At 44.5% G+C, this 24386-nt stretch overlaps 1 protein-coding gene across 9 annotated transcripts in view; it reads right to left on the reverse strand.

Moving 5' to 3' along the window:
- Positions 1 to 24386, reverse strand: part of plecb (plectin b) — a 148742-nt gene that overhangs the window by 108421 nt on the left and 15935 nt on the right. For 2 of the 9 annotated variants that reach the window (XM_042107821.1, XM_042107820.1), the window contains exon 1: positions 5189 to 5501. The exons of the other annotated variants lie outside the window; for them this stretch is intronic. In XM_042107821.1, coding sequence (XP_041963755.1) covers positions 5189 to 5231 — 43 coding nt within the window. In that variant the 5' untranslated portion in view covers positions 5232 to 5501. Of the gene's footprint in view, positions 1 to 5188; positions 5502 to 24386 lie in introns of those variants that run through there. 9 annotated transcript variants of the gene reach the window in all.

Here is a 24386-nt window from a genome sequence, read left to right on the forward strand (position 1 = left end):
TAGATGGATGTGTTTGATGGATAGAAAAGCGATGGTTTGTATCAGGAGTGGGATGCAATCTTGCTCTTCGAAATCGTTCCATTTCAACTCTTCCAAATATAGATACTCTATGACAATCTCTTAAGGGCAATGTATGGGTGTACATATTTAGGAAGGGCATGATGTGTGCAGGATGTATGCATGTGTGTGTATTAGGTAAGTGTGTATAAGTGAGTGTGTATGTGTGTGTGTGTGTGTGTGTGTGTGTGTGTGTGTGTGTGTGTGTGTGTGTGTGTGTGTGTGGGTGTGTGTGCTTGTCAGTGCCCGTGGCCATGTGTTATGTGTCTATGTGTTTGACCAGCTGCCAACGACCCCATGATCACCATTAGAGTAAAACAAGGGGGAAAACACTCTCTCTCTCTCTCTCTCTCTCTCTCTCTCTCTCTCTCTCTCTCTCACACACACACACACACACACACACACACACACACACACACACACACACACACACACACACACACACACACTCTCTATTTTTCCGTCACGCTGCTCTGAGCCGTGTGCGTAGTACACTCCAGTAGACAGGAAATCAGGGCAGGGCCCCGAATGGCTGGTGACGGAAACTCAAGTGGGAAACTCTGACAGGAAGACTGGGAATGTGAACGGCGACTTTCCCAAACCACAGGCGTAAAAAAGCCAGGGAATTCCCTCCCCATCTAATAACTGACCATTCCCTCAGTGAGAGAGTGTGAGGGAGGGAAAGAGATCAGAGGGGTCTACAGAGAGTGAGCTACAGGGATGGATGACACATGATGGTCAGGAGAAGAGTGGCTGCTATGACTTGGGTAGTGATGTGCTACAGGGCAGATGAACCTCAACAAAGTTTTACAAACTTTACTAATAATAACACGTAACAACTCTAATAAAATCTTTACAAGTTCATTCAATTTGACCCATATAATCCCAATTCCATTCGTCATACATTTGTCTCCACTGTCATAGTAAATATTGTGAATCTTATTGTCTCCTAAAGGAGACATGCACAATTTTGTCAAAGAGTAAGCTTCATATTTACTTTAAGTCTGGCATGTTTGCTTTTCACACATGAAGATACTAGGGATGCACGATATATCGGCGGCCGATATATTATTGGCCGATAAGTGAAAAAATGATAATATTATTATCGGTCCGATAACAGAATTCTGGCCGATAATTTGCGCCGATATTTTTTAAAGTCCTAATTTAGGCCTACGTAAGGTCCGTCTGGCTACACTGAGCTACTTGAGCTTGGTTGGTTATACTTTTTTCTCAATATAATGTCAGCGGTGTGAATGTATTTCACCACTCTAAAAAAATCTGTGGATATGCGTTCATTTGGGAATCTGTGCATCTCAAAATCGTCTCGTGAATGATCCGCCATTTAACCTTACTAGAGCGGAGCTCAGCCCTATCTAGAGCCGTCTTGTGCTGGTGTGTTTGCACTTTACCGCGCTGATCGGGGAAACAAATAAGCAAACTCGTTAGTGGGACGAGTACATAAGTAGGCCTAGTTCTAAGTTGTGTTTTAGTGTTATATTTGCATTACGTTAGCTTGGGTTTTGTATTACTACCTAGAAATATGCTAACCATTCCTGCTTCAGTTCCAGACAGGTTATCATAATAAGTTATTAAAACCTTCGGGGCTTACCCCTTTCATTTCTGCTGCAGCAGGTTGTGCGCAAAAGAGTAGACGGACATAAGATACAGTCTGAGGAGTTGCAGCTTTATTCACTTGAAACTAAACATAAGTTTTCCTCACAAACTCTGATTTGGTCACTATACTGTAGCTTATTCCCAGCTGAGCCGTTTATGAGCGTTTAGTCCTAAATGAAAACGATTCATACTCTCTAGCCACTCACTCGCAATTCACTGACGTCAGGTTCACTTAAAGGAGCCACACCTACTGTAGGGCTAGGCTACTGTTATGTTGTTGACTGCCGCACTATTGAGGACTATTATGAGTTCTGTCCATCATTTGGTGGTAGGTAAAATTACTGCAATAAAATTATGCTTATTAAATGCTTTCCCCAAATAACTTTTCACAATTTTTTTTCAAGAGTAATATTATCGGTTATCGTATCGGTATGGGCCACAACAAACCAATAAATATCGGTTATCGTTATCGGCCCTAAAATTCCATATCGGTGCATCTCTAGAAGATACTGTACAGCTTTTGTCAAAAGGTTAATCCTGCGGGTCACACCGTCATTTCCTCAGCAATCCTACGGCTCCCTTAAGGCCATAATTAGAAGGTGTGCTAAGGGATACAAAGAGAATGTGTGTATCTGTGTGTGTGTGTGTGTGTATGCATGTGTGCGTGTGCATGTGCGTCTCTGTGTGTGTGTGAGAGAGAGAGCCTATGTACTGTATGAGTGTGTGTGTGTGTGTGTGTGTGTGTGTGTGTGTGTGTGCGCGTGCATACAGTATGTGTGTGTGTGTGTGTGTGTGTGTGTGTGTTGCAGTTGTGCAATACAAGAAAGAGCTGAATCTCTCTCCTGACCTGGCTGGATTGCAGCGTCTGTAATACAGCAGGCTATTCAATTAAATGCATATCTATCTCTCTCTCTCGCATTCATTCTCTCTCTCTCTCTCTCTTTCCCTCTCTCTCTTTCCCTCTCTCTCTCTCTCTCTCTCTCTCTCTCTCTCTCTCTCTCTCTCTCTCTCTCTCTCTCTCTCTCTCCCCTCTCTACTGAAAGGCCTCCTTTTATTTCCCAGTGTAAGAGATCTGCTCAGTCTATCGACCTGCAAAAGGAGGCCACATCTCCACCATGCCCATTTGCACTCATTTGATCTGTCCCCTCAATGGACCTCACATATAAGGCTGCTTACAGTCACTGCTTTCTTCTCTCTCGTCTACTCCAAAAACCTCCATCCTCTTGTTGGAGGACCACAACTCCTGAACAATACAGACCTTCTCATACTTTCCACAGTGGCATCCAAGCTCCTTGACCTTGCCCTACTGTGGCCTGTAAATCAAGGAACACCTTCTCACTAGATTTGTCTTGCTCTGATGCCAAGCGCATCGGTCAAAGGCCCGTCATATTACAAAGTCATGCAACAGAGACTAAATCAGTCTGCATCAAAAGACCCACTGAAGTTTAAAGGGAGTTTACATCAAGACATTCCCACAGACAGACCAGGAATTGATCGCTGCTGGAGACTGGCGGAGACTCAAGAGGGCCGACATCTCTCCATTACTGTAATGCGTGATCTTGGAGCCCCGCGGTTCTCTGGCCAAAGGCCCGGCAGCAATTTCCCAGTGCTGTGACTTGGCGAAAATCAGATCAGCAGCCCCAATTTTGCCGGCAGGCCTCATGGCGTGAGACGTCCATTCAGAGCCACAGTCTGAATCTAGCACTCTGGCGGCACTCAATATCTTACCGCCTGTTAGCGCCGGAGCGCTAAATCCTTCCCCAGCTTTGCATATTACTTGTGAAAATGGTACTTAAGATCACACTGAGGGTTTGATGTCCATCAGCCGTCAGACTGCATTGCTTGGTCAACTTGACTTGCTTTGGCCATGTCTTAATGGGCCCCATTTGAAATGACTGACCACTCAGTTCAGGGACTGAATCCCTTGTGGTTAGACAGTGGCTAACGTGTCTTGTCACAGAGTAAGATTAATTTGTCCACACTGGACAGTTGTTAACATTTGTTGGGGCACTCAGTGCCATAGCAACCCCATTCACACAAATAGGAGAGATGTCAGTTTCATGGGTGCTTCTGTGAGATGGAATTTCATAAGGTCATTTCAGGCAATCTATCAAACTCAGCACATCACCTTTACAAACATTACATCACCTCAATCAGTAAAATCCTACAAAGTCTCCTCTTCACCTTCCTCCTTCTCCTCCTCATCATCATCACAATCAATCATCAGCATCACCATGGAAGCATTAGTTATCCATCACATGTCTCAAGTGAAAGAATTTGTGTTTCATTCTGAACATTTCCCGGGCAAAGGGGAAATGGCTTTCACAGCACAAACTAATTCAAACAACAAACCCTGCCAAAACTGGTAGAAATGAGGCATATAACAAGTATTCAACACCTGCGATCTGATTCAGAAGTGCTACTTCATTGGGCTTCATTGATGGAGACTTGGCCAACAGTCTAAACTTTAGACTTCTTAAGCTTTAGACTCTAAAGGCGTACTCTATTAACACTACACCAGCTCCACAACCAGGCAGGCAGGGCATGAGAGGATGTGAGGGGTAGACTGCCCAGAAATTCATAAAAGTAACAGTGTTTAAGGTCATGTGTAACAGTAAGTAACAGTGTTTAATGTCACGTCATGTGTCACGTGTCACGTGTCTTTATAGTTGCCCCTTTTCTAGGATAACACAGAGGGTCATCATTGTCATGATATGGGGCTGGGGCTTCATGTATGTAAATCAAGGAGAGTATGAAAGTCTGGGTCCATTATTGGCAATGGGAGGGAAGTTTAGTAAAGTGACAAAGAAGCCACAAATAGGTGTCTTGGTGCCATTGACACTAACAGAGAAAAACGGCAAGACATTGCCTTCAGTCTGGGACCCTCTCCTTTACAGCGGCATTCTTCTAAAACTTTAGGAAACACAAACACTCAAACACACACACACACACACACACACACACACACACACACACACACACACACACACACACACACACACACAGACACACACACACTAATATATGCCACACACACTAATGTATGCGTACACACACACACACATACACCCTCCCCCCCCCCCCCATACACACACACACACACACACACACTAATGTATGCGTATACACACACACGCACACAAATTCAGACACAAACAGCGGTAAAGCCAGAGTGCTGGACACACTTCCGCCGCAGCTCAGCAAACAATGCCTCTGCCGGGGCAGCCCTCCCCTCCAGTCATCCCCTGCCAGGAGCTCCAAACACAAAAACAAGCCTTTTCCCCCCACCTCTGCACCCCATGCAGCAGAACAAAACCGGGTGTGTGTGGTGAACGACGACTCCCTCCAGCCCCACAAAAACGCCCCTGTCCCGCTGCACAGGTATGCTAGATGAGAGAGGTTGCCAAACTAGAAACAACCTTGTTCCCTCGATACAGAGTGACTGAAAAACACGCAGATTACACGAGATAGTGAATGAGAAGAATGAATGAGATAGAAAGAGAGAGAGAGAGTTTACCTTTGAGAGATGTGATCTCCTGTTGTATGGACCTGCACTCCATGGCTATGGTTCTTGGTTGTGTTGTGCTGTGCTGTGCTGTGCTGTGCTGTGCTGTGCTGTGCTGTGCTGTGCTGTGCTATGTTGAGATGAGATGAGCTCTCTCTTAAGGACTCTGCTGATGACAGCCTCTGTGTGTGCCTCTCCCCCTTAGCACTGATGAGTGAGCCACATGCAGGTGGATGCAGCTCTCTCTCTCTCTAACTCTCTCTCTCTCCCTCTAACTCTCTCTCTCTATCTCTCTCCCTCCCTCTGTGTCTCTCCCGTCCTTCCTGTACTTTTCCGTCTGATTGGCTGCTTTTCCAACTATAATCTTTTCTCTTCTGAGTACAGTGTTGCTTCTCATCAGCAGGCTAGCCACTGTCTGATTATCCCACTTGCCTTCCACTCATATACTCAAGTCACACACGCTCACACTCTCTCACACACACACACACACATACACACAGTCTCACACACACACACACACACACACACACACACACACACACACACACACACTCCCTTACTGTGCAGGAATCTCTCTGTAGAAAACTCCTCCCCAACCTGTACCTCCCTCATCCTCCTCCACCCAAAGAGGACCCGGCTCTTTCACAAAGGGGCTGGAGCCTCGGCGAATCGCAGCGGAGCACCAGCCCCGCGACTCTTCCTCCCCCGGCCAATCAGCATACGGCTCCACCAAAACATTCGTCAGGAGGACTACGCAAATGCCTTGACAGCAGCACTGTAACCAGATTCGCTGGCGGGATGCTAGGAATGCCAAGAGGTAAATGAAGCAGCTGGATAAGAAAAGGAGGGATTAAGTAGAGAAAGGCAAGAGAAAAGGAGGGATGAGGGCAAAGGTACGCAGACAGGAGAGCACTTGCCCTGGGGGGAGGAATGGGATCTCCATCACTGTTAAGAGTAAATAATAAGAGGGCAACTTGAGTAAACTCTAGAACACATGAGAGTCATATGAAAATGTATCCAATACAAGCAGTCTATCAAAATATGATCTATTTTATTGAAAACAAATCTGTGAAAATCTAGTCCAATTCTGCACGTATAAATCTCTGTCTCTGAGCTACTGAGGCAGAAGATCAAAGATCATTGAAGGCATGTCTGAGTTCGGGGAGAGTGGGAGCGCATCTCTTCAGCTGAAAAGTCCCAGTGGGCTTTGTTGAAGACACACACAAGCTCCCGCCTTCGTCTCTCTCCACACATAGAAGACACAAGACATGTGCATTCTCTGCATAGTTCACATGAACCTAGCATAACTAAGCAGCAGGGGTTGCTTTGATAGTTCACCATCTCAATTAGTCAGTGAGACATTTTCCCAGAGTGTCATCACAATGTCATCAGCATACCAGACTTTAATGAGAAATAAAACATGACAAAACACTTGAGAGCTGCGAGCTCAGGCCACCTTGCAAGCATATCTGTCAAAACAGGAACTTTGTTGATAGAGCAGAAGTCTTTGACAGAGTTTGGATTTGTAATAAGGAGGCTGATAGCTGATGAAATCTGATGGCAGAGAGCTAGAATGGAGAAACAACATCATAGGATCTCAAGAGTAATCATTGAAGAGTACTTCAACAGGATGCTCTGTGCCACCCTTGTCTGGGTTTGCACTGTCACAAAAGTCACAGATAGTATTCCTCTTTTTGCGTAACAAGCCAAAGTGTGAGGAAACGTCTGACAATGGAGTTATCTGGGGACGAAGTAAAAAGTCTGGCAACACATTCAAACGAACGCAACCAAAAGCTGGCTAGCAAAGTTGACCTCTGGGTGGAACCAAGGCCTACGCTGCCGTCTGCTTCCTCATTTGAACCACCTCACAATGCCCTGACATTCCTGCACACCTTAGGGTAGCCAATGGAAAACAAGCGCAAACCCAAATGCCCCTACAGCTGAGTCTGTTTGACTTGGCTCACCCCGCTTCAGACTCGCGTCCACACTCCTCTCACTTCACCTCTGTCTCGGAACCAAGGGCTGTGTTCAGGAAACAGAGTGAACACACAAGGACACAACACAAACATACGCACACACACACACACACACACACACACACACAGTCGTGACATTTTCACCTCTAACAATTGTGCTAAAGGACATTATGTACAGTCAAAAATGAAAATGCTGGACTGAAGAGAGGAAGAAATGAGACATCAAAAAGTTTGTTGTCAAACTCCTTTAACCTACACATTGCAGCTTTAATGAATTTGGACCTTGGCCATGTGCATCTCCGCAGACCTATTTGTTGTTAAGAATGCAAGTGAGCTACTTATCTATTTTATGTACAGTAGCTGGTGTTTTTGCTCAGTAGCATGAGAGACAATACAAAATAATTGTTTTAAAGCTACTGCAAGACAATATAAACATAAATGCACTTTTAATCTATTTAAAACCTGAACTTGTATGTGCCTCAGCATTTAGTTATTACATTTGGACTGTTTTACATGAGGGTTTTATCACTGCTTAAGGCAAGACAATACTTCAAAGGAAATCCACTCAGCTGTGCCAATTGATTCTCAAGTCGGCAAAGTGATTAGATTCCTAACAGCTTCGGCTTATTCTCATCTAAGCTTAAATAACCACAGATGAATCAGCGTGTGAATGCGGTCTAGTTATGCTGTATACATACTGTAGCTATTATCAATACAGATGTACAGATGAACAGCAGTTAGGCAGCTAATCAAACATGATTTACATTTACATTTACTGTTTACATTTACTCCTGCACTGTTTCATCAATGTCCTTGCACTGCTAACACCCAAAAACTGCACAATATATTTACCGTATTTTCCGGACTATAAGTCACACTTTTTTTCATAGTTTGGCTGGTCCTGCGACTTATAGTCAGGTGCGACTTATATGTGAAAAAATATATAATTGAACATGTTTTTAAATGTTAATTTATATTAACTGACATGAACCCTACATGAAACATTACGTCTACAGCCACGAGAGAGCGCTCTCAAATGCACAAGTCCTGTGCACTTTCAGTCAGAGATTAGTGCTTGCACTATGCTTGAAACACACGTGCATACCTAAATCGTCAAATTATGGCAGGGATTCTATTTATAGCCGGCCCTCAGATTTGGAGATTTGGACAAATAAAAGCCAGTATAATTTTGTTTCAATTTAACTCATAAAAGAGCTCTTCTTAATATTTTATATTGTTGGTTGGTATATATAAGTATATAGTATATATACTTTTTTAATCCCGTGAGGGAAATTTGGTCTCTGCATTTAACCCAATCAGTGAATTAGTGAAACACAAACAGCACACAGTGAGGTGAAGCACACACTAATCCCGGCACAGTGAGCTGCCTGCTTCAACAGCGGCGCTCGGGGAGCAGTGAGGGGTTAGGTGCCTTGCTCAAGGGCACTTCAGCCGCGGCCCACTGGTCGGGGCTCTAACCGGCAACCTTCCGGTTACAAGTCCAGAGTGCTAACCAGTGGGCCACGGTATTGTTGCCAATGAAAAGTCATTGTCCTACACCATGAGTCTCCAACACGTTGCTCTCATTGCTCTCAAGCTAGTCCCATGCCGTCCCCTTCTGAGCTAGAGGCTGAAGCAGTAACCTACATTTAAACACAATTGTTGCTGCCAGGCATCAGCCTATGAATTTTATAAAAATGTAAATCATGCATAATTTCAAAAATAACTACATTTAGGCTATCTTAGACCTCTTTGGCTATACGGAATAAGGTTTCCCTTGCAGCACAGCACACGAATGAATGAAAGCGCGGATACCTTATCTCGCAATAAGTGGATGGCAATCGAAATCCCGACACTATGAAACTTAATAGTAAGCCATTAAATACCCCACATGTTTCAGTGGTCATCAGTCCCGATATTTAGCAATATAATCAACAGTCCAAACGTAAATTAAATCTCAAATTGAAAATTTGCTTTTGATAGCCTACCCATGCCGCTCCAAACGAAAAGTAGGCCTATGTCTCACAATAAAACGCAAGAAATAAAGGACTATATAGCTGACTCGAATACAAGCCATGGCCAAATAAAGGTGCTGTGCTTTGCGCAGCCTAAATTTGAGGATTTACGAGTCTCCTAAACATTCCTCACCCGTTATCTAGACATGCATGAAAACATTTGAAAACAAAACGCACTGCCATGTAATATTTGATCGCTGTTTTGCTACTAATTATCTTTCACGTAATGAATACGCACAGAAAGTGAAAGTAGGCCTAATGTGCGCTCCGTGTCTGTAGCTGTCTGTTCACGTCCGCAATCGAATGTCAAATAGAGAAGTCATCCATGTTCTCTCGCGTTATAGCCTAGGCGGTCATGCTTCTGTGTTTGCAAAATTCCTGACGGTTCCTTATCGCTAAATGTTTGTTTTCCTTTCCTGTCGATAGCGGTTGATGCTAAAGCACCTAGGCTATAATTTGACTTCAGCGGTGACAAATCCCGCATTCAGGCCGCTCCATTATTATATTAATGTCAGACAGGGTACAGGGTAAAATGTGTGGGAATCTCTCGCATTATGATGACTAGATTTGCGGGACTTTTATTATTATGCTCAATACTAAGTAATAATTTATTCCGCGCTGGAATTTAGACCCTTTTAAATTTGCATCTTTTTTTTCTCTCGCTCTCTCGGAGGTAGCCAGCCAAGCAATTGTTCTGCTGCATGCCAGCCTGTGCCAATATATCGTACAAAATGATTGATTGCATTGCATTCTCCACATTTTTAGCTAAATTTTCATGTACCACATCAGCATTTGAGTTCAGTGATTTTTTTTTGTAAATTGCTTTACAATTAGCGTCGGGCCTTGTCAGCAGCCTTCGGCTTGCCTCTTGCCACTATTCACTCCTTCGTCTTCATTAACATTCCCTGTAGAATTCTCAATATTTTTGGCTTCAATGTGTACAGTTACATAGTCTGTCTGTTCTTAGTCTTGGATTTTGTGAAATTCATTTCTAAATATCACCTGCTTGCTGCAGCTTCGGTCTGCACGTCCATTTAAACCCGGATCTTTTTCTCTCTCGAGCATTTGATCTGCTGCCAGCTTGCATCTCCACATCCTCCAAAATGTTTGATTGCATTGCATTCTCCACATTTTTCAGTGAATCTTTTGCTTGGCAATTACCTTCCTGCCCTCAGTGAATTTTCAGTGAATCTTTTGCTTTGCAATTACCTTCCTGCCCTCCTCTTGGCTGCCTTTACTCCTTCATCTTCATTCATCTTTTTGGCCTTACATAGTCACTGTATTTGGTTTTGGATTTTGTGAAATACATTTCTAAATAAATGCGACTTATAGTCCGGTGCCACTTATATATGTTTTTTTCCTGCTCGTGACGCATTTTTTGACTGATGCGACTTATACTCAGGAGCAACTTATAGTCCGGAAAATACAGTATTTATTTATTATATTCCATAACCTGCCCATAAACCTGTGCAATATACATATATGTACTGTACTCAACCTGTACTTTGGTATTTAATGCTTCTTTTGCACTTCTGGTTGGATGTCAACTGCATTTTATTGGCTCTGTACCTGTACTCTGCCAAATGACAATAAAGTTTAATGTAATCGAATCTAATCTAATGATTGTGTGTTTCACTATGTTTTTAAGAATATCTGTACAGGATAAAGTGTCAGTAGGCCCACATTTAAACTGGTAAAGAAGGTATCAAATGTCTAACCCTGATTGACCTAACATGGACCTGCTGAACTCCCAGGCCTCCTCTAACTGAGGAGGATGACTCAGGCTGCTGTCTGGTTTGTTATAAATGGCAAAGGCGTGCAGGATGTTTATTTTCCTTTCTTTTTCTCCTTCCGTCACTCCGTGCACTCCCTCTTGTTCCTCCTCTACTCAGACCAGAGGGTCACTGTTCAAGATAAACAAACAATCCCTGCTGGAATAGAGCCAACGTCCTTCTTTTATATTTGTGCATTATTGTCTGCATAGAACAGCTACTCTAACAAGAATTAACACACATTTCAAGCCAGCCTAAATTCACATCACAAGGCATTCTTTCCACTGGGCGGTCACTGGAGAAGACAGAGGAGTAGCTTCCTGCCATTCAGACATTTATGTCTCTGACGCAGCTTAGACGTGGGACCGATCTATAGCGGCGCTGTGCTCACCATGGCTAGTTCAGGTTGAGCTGTTATTCTGCAGCTGTTTGCCTATGTGAGGTTTTACAAGGCGCTCCACACAGAGGGAAGTGGCTGTCGGCGTGGGAGTTTATGAGTCCCCTATCTAACACAAATGTCAACGCTGTGCTGCATTAACACCTGCTGATGGAATCCTCCACATCAGCAGCTCTCTCGATCATCACGCTGGAATGGGTTTGGCTGGGCTGGGCTGGGCTGGGCTGGGCAGAGAAGGGGCTCAGCTGGCCCACACAGGCTCTGTGTCCTCCTGTTTCTCATCCTCTCTTTTGGTCCTCATTTGCAGCACTCTTTAGTGAGGTTTAGAGCTTTTCCCATGGAGAGCACAACAGAACACCATAACGCCCATGACACATTACACAGTGGAAAGGACTTGCTACAGGAAATTTACTACAGGAAACATCTTTTGATAACTCTTGCCCTATTAAAACATATTTCTGTTTTCATAAAATAAAATAAGAAAATAAACCTTCTCGGTTTGTAGCCATAAAGCCACTGCAGAGGTCAGTATAGAGTGAATACCACTCTGTTGTTGACCCACAGCAGTAGGCCCTCACTAGCTCCACCAACCCTATGGCTCCTCTCTCTCTCTCTCCCCAGCCTGAGGGCAGTGGCTCGGGCCAGCACCACCGTCCAATAACCCCACTGTGGAAGTCCGGACAAACATTCCATCTCCCTGAGGTCACCGGGCCCCATAAATCTCTGCAAAAATGTGCCAGCTTAAATTGGACGGGCAGAGGTAGGGACAGGGATAGGGGTGGAGGTGGTGGTGGTGGTGGTGGTGGAGAGGAGACACATCCGCCCGGCTCCCAGTGCTGCTGAGGCAGGGGTTTCACCACGAGTGGCATCCCTCCCTCCCTCTACAGCCACAGCTGATGAAGACTAAGTGCAGGTGTGATGGCTGATGCACTTCGGTGATCCATATCCCAGACAGAGAGAGGAACCAGCTGCAGCAGAGCACAAGCAGTCAGCCTCCGAACTGACAAGACCTTGACTTGCGTCTCAGATCTGAGAGACACTAATGCAGAAGTTTCTTCACTAACATGGAAGCTATTTCATTCTTGATGGCAGAGTTGAGTGGGGGGAAAAAAGAGGTCTCATGGATATTTTGTTGTACGTTGTTCATTCACACAGCCAAGCCTGTAATTAGCAGACTGCATAATGCTTATGTTCATACTCCTTAACCATGGCCACCAGCGGCATGTGTGCTTGGCTGTACAAATACAGCACTGGAGAATTAGGGCTGATGTTGTGTGGAGGCCAAGGACCTCACACAGAGTCAACAGAGGAGTGAATTTCACCCACCCAGGAGTGAATGTGTGTGTGTGTGTGTGTGTGTGTGTGTGTGTGTATGTGTGTTTTGTGCGTGTGTCTGTGTGTGTGTGTGTGTGTGTGTTTTGTGCGTGTGTCTGTGTGTGTGTGTGTGTGTGTAAGTGAGTGCTTGTGCTTGTCCTTTGGGGCTGGGCTGGTTTGGCACACAATTTTTCTTAATCAAAACACATATTTTCCTGCTACTGTTAAAACTCCAACAAATACCACACTTTGACCACACAGGATACAAGTATGTTTGAGTTTCCTTTTCTATTGCGATTGGCCTAAGATAAAGCATGTTTTGATAGAAATTCACCTTATCACCTAGCTATTGTCTGAACTCAAATGCACTTTTCTAATCACACATCCTTTATATTTTGTCGACATTTACTGAGAAGCATTCAAGAGCTGACAGTCAATTTTAATAACTAACTAATAAATTCATCAACAATACTGCAGAAAAGCTACTTCATCCCTACCATAACGCCCTCTAAGATCGTCAGTTGAATTATTCAGTAACTCCTACCCTCATTACATTACACACACACACTCAACAAATACAACAACTCAACAACAAACACAATCCTCCTCAGAATATCTAAAAATACGGGGGGGGGGGGCACTGTGGCGCAACAGGCTACAGCGCCTATACCATGTACAGTACGGGTCCAAGTCCCCACGGGGACCTAGGTTCGAGTCCAGCCTGCGGTCATGTCCCAATCCCACCCCATCTCTCTCTCCCACTCCCACTTCTTTCTGTCTATCTTCACTGTCCTATCCGAATAAAGGCAAAAAGCCCAAAAAATATACTTAAAAAAAAACAAAAAACAAAGAATATCTGAAAATACCACAGAACCCTGTTACTTAACTTAACTTAAGCTATTAATACCACATGCCTCCTTGGGTCGACCAGTGTCACGGTCACTCTGTCGTTAAAGAGTCCTGGCGGCCTAACTGCTCCTAAATGGGGGGGTGTGGGGGTAGATGCTCGGCACTCAGCGGTGCCGTTTCCCATGTTGACAGGGCAGGACCTTGCAGCTGCTCCGCAACAGTACAGGGAGTGCAGATAGTGCACTTTGACCTGGAGGGTAGAGCGTCTGGCAGACCATCACGCTCATCCTGTTTCAGGAATGCTGGGAATCATGGGGGATGTGTGTGTGTGTGTGTGTGTGTGTCACTGTTCCATACAACTCAAGCCCACGCATTAGTGGAGGAGAACTATAATGTTGTCTCTCTAGACAAGGTTAGGGGAGGGTGATGGGTGTTTCCCTCGTCCAACAGTACCAACACAGATAAGGACCTTTAATTACGACTCAGTGAAAGAAATGGGGGAGACTGACACTGGCATGGCACCTTCTTATCTCACTTTATCCAGAAGTGGGCAACAAGTCAAATCCAAACACTGAAGCCTAGAAAAGCGCTTGGTTCCTGCTGGACTTGGTTCCTGCTGGACTTGTGTTGCTGCTGTGCAGATGAGAATCCACTAGGGGCTGTGCTAACACTACTCAATGACGTTTCTTGAGCAGAAAAAAAAAACTCAAACAAAACAACATTCAAACATGTCTATAGAAAATACTGTTCTTTAAGCAGCCTGCTTCAGCGTTTGGGCCAGCTAAAAATATTTGGCACACACACATAGCTGGAGATTAAATGTTTTGAAAATTACTGATTTATCATGCACAATTGAGCTTGAAATAGTTGACCAAACATGAGAACTTGCATTTAATGATACACATTAATAATACACTAGATGTTGGCCATATGCATTATTAACCACATTTTCATAATCAACAGGCGCTGATTAAGCATGTTTGAAATAAAAAAAGGACAGACAGAGAGAGAGAGAGAGAGAACAAGAAGGGAGGGTATATCTGAATGCCATTGTGAGGTGTAAACAAGATGCTAACACAAAGCTGGAAATGCGCTCTTTGCCAAGTGGGCTTCCCCAGAGACCAGGGCTCTGTAGTGGATCTCCCAGTCCAGATAGCACTGCAGCCATGTAGGGCACACGGCCGACAAACCACCAACATGGCAGAGCTCTCAGACGACTCCTCAGGCTGGCACATTCCACCTGCTCAGGCGATCACCTTACATGTGTTCGATAATCCAAACAAACCTCGGCACAATCTCTGCTGCTGATCAACAGCAATACAGGGAGGGTAATACTATGACTTGGTCTCTCTCTCTCTCTCGCTCTCTCTCCCCGTATTCATACACATTTCTTGCCTCCCTCCCTGTTTTACTGTCTCTGCTCCCTCTCCCTCTCTCGTTCAGTCATCCTTGCTCTCTCACTCTCCACCATCCCTCCTCCCCTCCTCCCCTCTCCTTGTTCTCCCTCTCTCCCCTCTTCCTCCCGTCTTCCTCCGTCACCCTGTGTTGCTGCAGCACATTTTTATCCTATCTCTGCAGTGTCACACTAAACCAGGGAGTCAGGCGGCAGGCGCCAGCCAGCACTGCTAGAAGAGCAGCTACGTCAGGCCAACACCCAGCCCAGAGATCTTCCCCACTGTCTTAGCTACATCAGACCAACGCCCAGCCCCGAGATCTTCCTCATTGTCTCAGCTACATCAGACGAACACCCGGCCCAGAGATCTTCCTCAATGTCTTAGCTACATCAGAAGTCCAACACCCAGCCTAGAGATCTTCCCTACTGTCTTCGCTATATCAGACGAACACCCAGCCTAGAGATCTTCCCCACTGTCTTAGCTACATCAGACGTCCAACACCCAGCTTAGAGATCTTCCCCATTGTCTCAGCTATATCAGACGTCCAACAACCAAACCCAGAGATCTTCCCCACTGTCTTAGCTACATCAGACGTCCAACAACCAAACCCAGAGATCTTCCCCACTGTCTTAGCTACATCAGACGTCCAACAACCAAACCCAGAGATCTTCCCCACTGTCTTAGCTACATCAGACGTCCAACAACCAAACCCAGAGATCTTCCCCACTGTCTTAGCTACATCAGACGTCCAACACCCAGCTCAGAGATCTTCCCCACTGTCTTAGTTACATCAGACGTCCAACACCCAGCTCAGAGATCTTCCCCATTGTCTTAGTTACATGAGAGGAACACTCTGAGCCTCTGCTTCTACTGCTGCTATTGCTGCCGTCCGCCACCCTGCACTTTTCTATCAGACCCAGAGCTGGCAGCAGCCTGTCACAAAGGCACCCTGCCATACCTCCACACTCTCTCACAGACATGACAGGCACCCTGCCATACCTCCACACTCTCTCACAGACATGACAGGCACCCTGCCATACCTCCACACTCTCTCACAGACATGACAGGCACCCTGCCATACCTCCACACTCTCTCACAGACATGACATGCACCCTGCCATACCTCTACACTCTCTCACAGACTTGGCAGGGACCAGAGTCCTGCTTGAGCTGCATCCTCACACTAACACTACAGTGATCCATTGACTCATGGAACATTACCGGCATAGAGTTTTGGGATACTGACATCATTCTCATCATCATACCCAACATCAGAGGGTAAACATTTGAGGTATTTCACTTCTCTGTAGGGCCTTGGGCAGTGGAACACTTTACATAAATATCAAATCACTATACTATACTATACTACGCTATACTAAACTAAACTAAACTAAACTACTATACTATACTACACTATACTATATTATACTATACTATACAAACACTATACTATACTATACTATACTATACTATACTATACTATACTATGATGTATATTTTACTGTAAACTTAGATTGAGAACCAATTCTGTATGTGTTGGCTGTTCTGTTGTTAAACTGGTAGTGACAGAATGAGCAAAAAGAAAGGCCCTAGGTTGGTTCAATTTACAGAGGCACTGTATTTTCAGAATTTACACAACCATTGCCCTGGAATCTGTCATCTGTAAAAGACCTGCTAAGGAAATAACATTTGAAAATAAAGTGCCCTTCATGGAAGGACCAATGGAAGTGTGAAAAGGTAAGCAGTATCACACATATGATCTCATATTGAGAAAGCCCCAGAGAGAGAAGGTGACATTGCTGAAATTCCTCCTATTCATTCAAGTCAAGGTGGTTTGGTTACTTTAACCATTGTTACACAGCAAAAGGCTTTAGCTGACGGCTACGTATCTCGTATGTCTGCACACAGCCTCTCTCTAGGTACCAGAGCAAACCCGGATAACAACACCACGGCGGAAAAGCTTGCAAATTGCCAGTGGCCTTGAAGCCACACATGCTTGTGGATACTACAACACCATATACTACACCTGGAGGGAGGCCAAAATAAACTAGTGTACTGTAGGTTAAACAGGCACTTCAGGTTTAACACACAGACACACAGACACACACACACACACACACACACACACACACACACACACACACACACACACACACACACACACACACACTAAGCCTTGCTTGGTTTTGAGCTTGTCCTCTGCTCTGTTCTCTAAACAGTTTGAGACTGTAGTTTTGTTATCTTTTGTGTACTCTTGGCTTTAACACTGCTGCAAGTTCGCTGGTTGTCTGGTTTGACTGCAAATAAAAGAAATCTACATCTACCTCCTGCATTATGGACGATGTGTTACACACACACACACCAGTGTTTCCCCTACAATGTATTTAACAGCGGCGCAGCGCCGCCGCTGGATTTTCAGCGCCGCTGCAACATAATATCACGAGATTCACTTAACACACTGTAAAAGCACAACGGCCAACGTCATCTCGAAATTGTTTTCTGAAAGTCTTGAGTAAGTTAAGTGCATCAAATCCGCACTTAGCCTCTCATTATTCAGGACATATATGCGGAATGATGTGTCAGGTGATTACAAGCCCAAAGACAAGTCTGCAGCCCATATGGCTAGCCTACGTTCTGAACACGGTTACATTGTTTAGCTATCCGACTGATGGGGTCTTGCTCCGCCACAGTGTAGCCTAAGGTGTCATCGTTCACTTGTAGGTTACACAATAAATAGCCTACTTATAGGCCTGGTGACAATAAAAAATGATATTAGTTATATTTCATCACAAAGCTGTTTGTATGCCGTGAATTCGCTTGTAGCCTATGCCATATGTTAAGCTTGAGCAATTCCTCTGATCCAAAGCCTGCTTTGACACATTGACACTAATGTGAAACATGCATCCTCCTCTCCTAGCCTACATCAAATAAAAGAAACCAATTCATGATTACCGAAATGAATTTAACATGGGGGGAAAAAAGTTTGTTGCGATGCGGTTCTTTCTGCTGATTGGATTTACCCCCGTGTCGTCAACTCTGACAACTCTTGCTCCGGCTGACAATTTTATCCAGAGAGCTGATTTCCCAAAGATGAGCCTCCATCAACATTCAACGACAAATTATTAAAACGTAAGTAATGCAATAGAGTAAACCAATGTGCTACAAGGTGTATGGTCTTAACGTTAATTGTAGCCTAGACTTGTAACGTTAGCGTAGGGCTATATGTAATGTTTGCATGGGAAAGCTAGGCGAACACAGTCTAGGCCTGTTTAAACTGTAAACTGATAGTTAAAGGAAATATGAGCATATGTTGGCATATACGTATAGCCTAAATTCTGTCCACTTAGCTATAATAGGCTATCACAAACAGACCTTTTCTACATTTACGGCATTAGACATATAGGAGCCTACATTCTCTTATCAGAAAGACGTGTTCTCATAACTTCAGCGTTCTCTTGACGGTGAGACGAACGGTCGCACTTCAATCAAGTAGCCTAGGTCTGAGTTAATTGTGAGTGAGTTGTATGGTAACTGTGGGAGTGATGTAGAAGAAAAGTGAGTATTTACTTTTTTATACGTGGGTTTGTTGTTTTGGGACTGAGAAATAGACTACAAGGAGAGCATCTGGCTACGTACATGCGTGTCAGCATTAATGGCCCCCCCACAATTCAATTCAATTACCAAAGAGCCTTAGAGATGTTCTTTGAAAAGCCCAGAAAAATTAAGCGCTCGCAAATTGGGTGTGGCCTTTGCCATTAAGACAAATTTAAATAAATTGTAAATAATCTTTTTCTGGGTTGTGCCATTTCATTTTTCTTCTATCATTTTTAACCAATAATGTAAAAGAAAGCTGAAAATGTCCACAAAAGAAACACGAAGGTATGATATATATGTAATGTTTGCATGGGAAAGCTAGGCGAACACAGTCTAGGCCTGTTTAAACTGTAAACTGATAGTTAAAGGAAATATGAGCATATGTTGGCATATACGTATAGCCTAAATTCTGTCCACTTAGCTATAATAGGCTATCACAAACAGACCTTTTCTACATTTACGGCATTAGACATATAGGAGCCTACATTCTCTTATCAGAAAGACGTGTTCTCATAACTTCAGCGTTCTCTTGACGGTGAGACGAACGGTCGCACTTCAATCAAGTAGCCTAGGTCTGAGTTAATTGTGAGTGAGTTGTATGGTAACTGTGGGAGTGATGTAGAAGAAAAGTGAGTATTTACTTTTTTATACGTGGGTTTGTTGTTTTGGGACTGAGAAATAGACTACAAGGAGAGCATCTGGCTACGTACATGCGTGTCAGCATTAATGGCCCCCCCACAATTCAATTCAATTACCAAAGAGCCTTAGAGATGTTCTTTGAAAAGCCCAGAAAAATTAAGCGCTCGCAAATTGGGTGTGGCCTTTGCCATTAAGACAAATTTAAATAAATTGTAAATAATCTTTTTCTGGGTTGTGCCATTTCATTTTTCTTCTATCATTTTTAACCAATAATGTAAAAGAAAGCTGAAAATGTCCACAAAAGAAACACGAAGGTATGATTTAAAAAAAAAAAAAAAAAAAAAAAAAAAAAAAGCGCAACAACCCCCCGCCAAGTAATAGCACCGCTGCTGGAAAAATTTCTAGGGGAAACACTGCACACACACACACACACACACACACACACACACACACACACACACACACACACACACACACACACACACACACACACACACACCCTCTGCTAAGACAAAAGGATACCAAGTGTGAGTACATACAGTAGTCACATTTTAATTTTGACATTTTTCCTCACGACAGGGGAGCCTGTCTGGCCTCATGCCAGCCAAGAAAAACACCCCGAAGATTAAACAAGATTTAATCAGCCCTCCCTTTTCACTGATTACAAAAAAGCTCAGGACTGTTTCTTTTCCTACCCCAGGGGCCACGATCGCTCCTGCCTGATCTCCGACTCTTTAATGCTACCGAAACCTCCAGCTCAAAACATGGCAGCGAGAGCAGGAAGCCCAAAATTAGCGGTACGTTTAGAACGGTAGGTTAAAGCAACAAACAGGCAGTTTTCCAGCGAGTCAGCATTGATCCCTAGGGGTGAGGGTTGGGTGAGTGTAGGGGGGGGCGGGGGTGGGGGGGCATTACCGCAGACCAATGGAGAGGTGGTAGTACAACACTAGCGACAGCCAGGACATGGCTCACTGGATACTCTATCTGACAGCTACTTTATTTATCGGGATGGATATCTGATAATAGTGTGCAAAGGAGCCACTACCGTTGGCTAGTTAAGTGTACAGCACAGATGAGTCTTGATTTACTGTCACTCATTAGCCAAGTCTGAGGTCTGAGTCGGTGGCTAAACTGGGAGGCATGCTGTTATTTCATGCTCAGGGGAATATGTTGGGTATAGGAGAAATTCCTGAATAACTGGTTTAGATGGAATGTCCCTGTTTGTCCCTTGTCCCTGTCTGTGCTGTGTAGGGGGGGCGGGGGGTGGGGGGGTGGTGGAGATGCTTGGCCAACAGACCTGTGTGTGTGTGAGTGTGTGTGTGTGTGAGTGTGTGTGTGTGTGTGTGTGTGTGTGTGTGTGTGCGTGCGTGCATGTGTGTGTGCATATGTGTGTGTACGTGTGTGTGTGTGTGTGTGTGTGTGTGTGTGTGTGTGCGTGCATGTGTGTGTGCATTTGTGTGTGTACGTGTGAGTGTGTGTGTGTGTGTGTGTGTGTGTGTGTGTGTGTGTGTGTGTGTGTGTGTGTGCTCTCCATCCTGCAGCAGCTGTGTTGGGTGACCTGCCGTGACATTCCTGTCCCACATGGTCACTCAGTCATGCCCAGGCTCCAGTTGCCTGTATTGGCCTCTCTGCTGCAGTCACATATCAAAGTCAAAGTCAAAGTCAGCTTTATTGTCAATTTCTTCACATGTTCCAGACATACAAAGAGATCGAAATTACGTTTCTCACTATCCCACGGTGAAGACAAGACATATTTTAGCAATTTAAGTCCACAGACAAACATAACATTCAAGTAAACAAAAAAGTAAGTAAATAAGTAAATAAGAGGGCACATATAATAATGAAAAAAATAAGAGCAGCAAAATTTGGTTGAAATTGTGCATAGACAGTCAATAAAATACTAGTGCAAAGTCAGGCCAATAAAAGGCTTGGGTAGTTCTGTTTGACCTAAGTAAGAAAGAAAGTGGCATAGTGGTGCAAGTTATGTAAGAGCAGCAGAAGTGTTGTGTTTTCAGGACAACAACAACAAGTTGTAAAGTGTACAAGTGTGCAAGTGTGCAAGTGGAGTAGTGCAGGCGGCCATTGTGGGTCCAATGTCCAGGATGTTATGTAGCTGAGGGTGGAGGGGGGAGAGGAGGGAGAGAGTTCAGCATCCTTACAGCTTGGTGTATGAAGCTGTTGGTGAGTCTGGTAGTGCGGGAGCGCAGGCTTCTGTACCTCTTCCCAGAGGGCAGTAGATCAAACAGATTGTGAGCGGGGTGACTTGCATCACTCACAATTTTGGTCGCCTTGCGGGTGAGGTGGGTGGTGTAAATGTCCTTCAGGGAGGGGAGTGAAGCACCAATAATCCTTCCAGCTGTGTTCACTATGCGCTGCAGGGCTTTCCTGTTGTATTCAGTGCAGCTTCCGCCCCACACAGCGATACAGCTGGAGATATACTGTACACGTCAGATCTGGCCTGATCACTAGCAGCACGTCTCCTCTCATTTAGTCATTCATTCATTCATATGTTCTTTTTTTTCTTTCATTCATTCATTCATTCATTCGTTCGTTTGTTTGTTCTTTTATTCATTTATTGGTTGAATGTCATTTTCTGTCTTATCTAGAATATCTCTCTCTCTCTCTCTCTCTCTCTCTCTCTCTCTCTCTCTCTCTCTCTCTCTCTCTCTCTCTCTCTCTCTCTCTCTCTCTCTCTCTCTCTCTCTCTCTCTCTCTTTCTCTCTGTCTATCTGTTTGTACAATCTCTTCCTGGAACCCACATCATACTAACATCAATCCATCATTATTCATTTTTCAAAACAAAGTATTTATGTAATTTCGTTCTCAGCCGCACCATTTTCCAACTGGTTTCCAGGACCAGTCACACTTCAAGCCCAAAAATATCACACGGCTCGTTTTCACAGTAACAGTGTTTTACAGAACAGAAATGAGGGATGAGGGCCGGCAGAACGTTGTGAGCACTTGACGAGCGGAAACATACTTTCCATGAGCTACTGGCTGTACACTTCGCTTGTTGCTGGACAGGGTTCAATGTGCATAAAAATAAATGTAAAAAAAAAAGTCCCAATCAAATGAGGCTTGTTCGTCTATGACAGAGTCCTCTTTCTTCACCAGATGGACATTCTCCTATCCGCTAAACCAAATTAGGTGGGGATTTCATTTCACGCCTCTGACACAATGGCATTTTTAAAAAAGGGAGCAACTTTCTCTGAGAACTCCGCACGCACACACACACACACACACACACACACACACACACACACACACACACACACACACACACACACACACACACACAAACATGTACGCATGCACACACACACAGTTGCACGCACACACACACACACACACACACACACACACACACACACACACACACACACACACACAACCAACATCCAGTAAAGGCAAGTTTCAGTGAGAGTGTCTCACAATGGGCCCTCAGGCATCCCCTTAATAGGGAGAGCACTTTGTATTCCCCTTGTCTGTGATCAGTGCGTACGCAGTGCTAAGCACCACCGCAGATGCCTGTGTGTGGCTGTCATCTTCCCAAGAAGCACTAGCATTACACATTTACCAATTTAACAGATACTGTCACCCCATGGTCACACAAATCCAATGAACACACACACACACACACACACACACACACACACACACACACATATATATATACCAGATCAATCTCTCTCTCTATCTCTCACACACACACACACACACACACACACACATACACCATAACACAAGCTTTAACCCACAGCCAGCTGTGAGCCCAGGAAACAACACTAGTTTAGTACACTAAACACACATGGAAGCTCTGGCTCTCGCTACTGTAATCCAGCATATAGGTTGTTTGTGTGTGTGTGTGTGTGTGTGTGTGTGTATGTATGTATGTATGTATGTATGTATGTATGTATGTATGTATGTATGTTTGTGTGTGTGTCTGTGTGTGTGTGTGTGTGTGTGTGTGTGTGTGTGTGTGTGTGTGTGTGTGTGTGTGTGTGTGTGAGAGAGAGATTGTGAAGCTTTGCAGTCGAGTTAGACAGATGAGATGAGAAATGAGGGGGAGGGATTGTACTTAGCCAGCAGAGGTGGTGAGTCCAGCGTGGACATAACACTTCGTTCCTTCCATGGCCTTGCCCCTGGACTGTGTGTGTGTGTGTGTGTGTGTGTGCTGGTAGAGAGAGAGCGAGAGAGAAAGAGAGAAAGAAAGAGAGAGTGTGTGTGTGTGACTTCCATGTAATCACTGCATGGACCAGTAGCTGTAGAAACAAACCAGTCTTTTTAAAAACATCCCTGCCTGTCCCCTCTGTCAAGCTAGGAATGCCTGGACACTCTGCATCTCCAAAAACAGAAGCTTTTCTGTATGATGCAAACCTGTGGGTGTCACTGAATAAGGCAGTAAAAACCTGGACTCCCCCTCAGTGGGCTGTGCAATACCAAATATGTACTGCAGCGCAGTGGAAAAATGCAACAGTGATCTAATCTATCACAGCATCCATGGCATAAACACCTGCAGTTCACCTCTATTCTGTCACACAGAGACATTTTGTGTGTTTAACAAACTGAGGAATGAAACTGAACTAAACACCTTAGTGTTAAGATCCTGTGCTATGTGTTCGCCGTGTTCAGAAATGACTGATAAAACGTGGATGTGACTTGACATGGCCTCGTAATCCCAATGTGTCAAATTTCCTACGGCTCAGGGGCCAAAAAAAATGACGCCATTTACCCATAAATCCTTGCCCCGTCCGCCATCTGTCACCTGTGTGCCATCACCAAAGCTGGCAGTGACAGATCACACGCTCCGTTCTGTGTTGTGTCTTCGGGAGCTCCGAGTCGTTTTTTTATTCACAAGTCACCATGAAAAAAAACAGGTTTAGTGATACTCTGTTGCTATGTGGACACAGGATGGTGAGGAGCCAGGACTCTACACTGAGAGGTGGCTTGTGATGAACTCAACTTTCCATCTTAGCCCGATCAAAGGGTCTATCAAAAGTAAAATCACAGATGTGCGTGCAAGCCCATTCCCTTACCGTAGCCATGAGTACGGAAACACCCCCATCCGTAAGTTCAATCACACATTAGCATTTAACGACTGCACCATTCTTTTCTCCCACTCACATCACTACTGGTACAGTTGGGTGGTGTAAACTGACACGTCCTCCCCAAACAGTCCACTTTCCCAGCTACCTTAACAGAAGCTCAGGGTGGGATGAATCATAGGGTCCCCCAGCAGGCCATAGCCAAAGGCAGTGGAA

Source organism: Alosa sapidissima, chromosome 10 (genome assembly GCF_018492685.1).
Source record: "Alosa sapidissima isolate fAloSap1 chromosome 10, fAloSap1.pri, whole genome shotgun sequence".
Taxonomy (NCBI): domain Eukaryota; kingdom Metazoa; phylum Chordata; class Actinopteri; order Clupeiformes; family Clupeidae; genus Alosa; species Alosa sapidissima.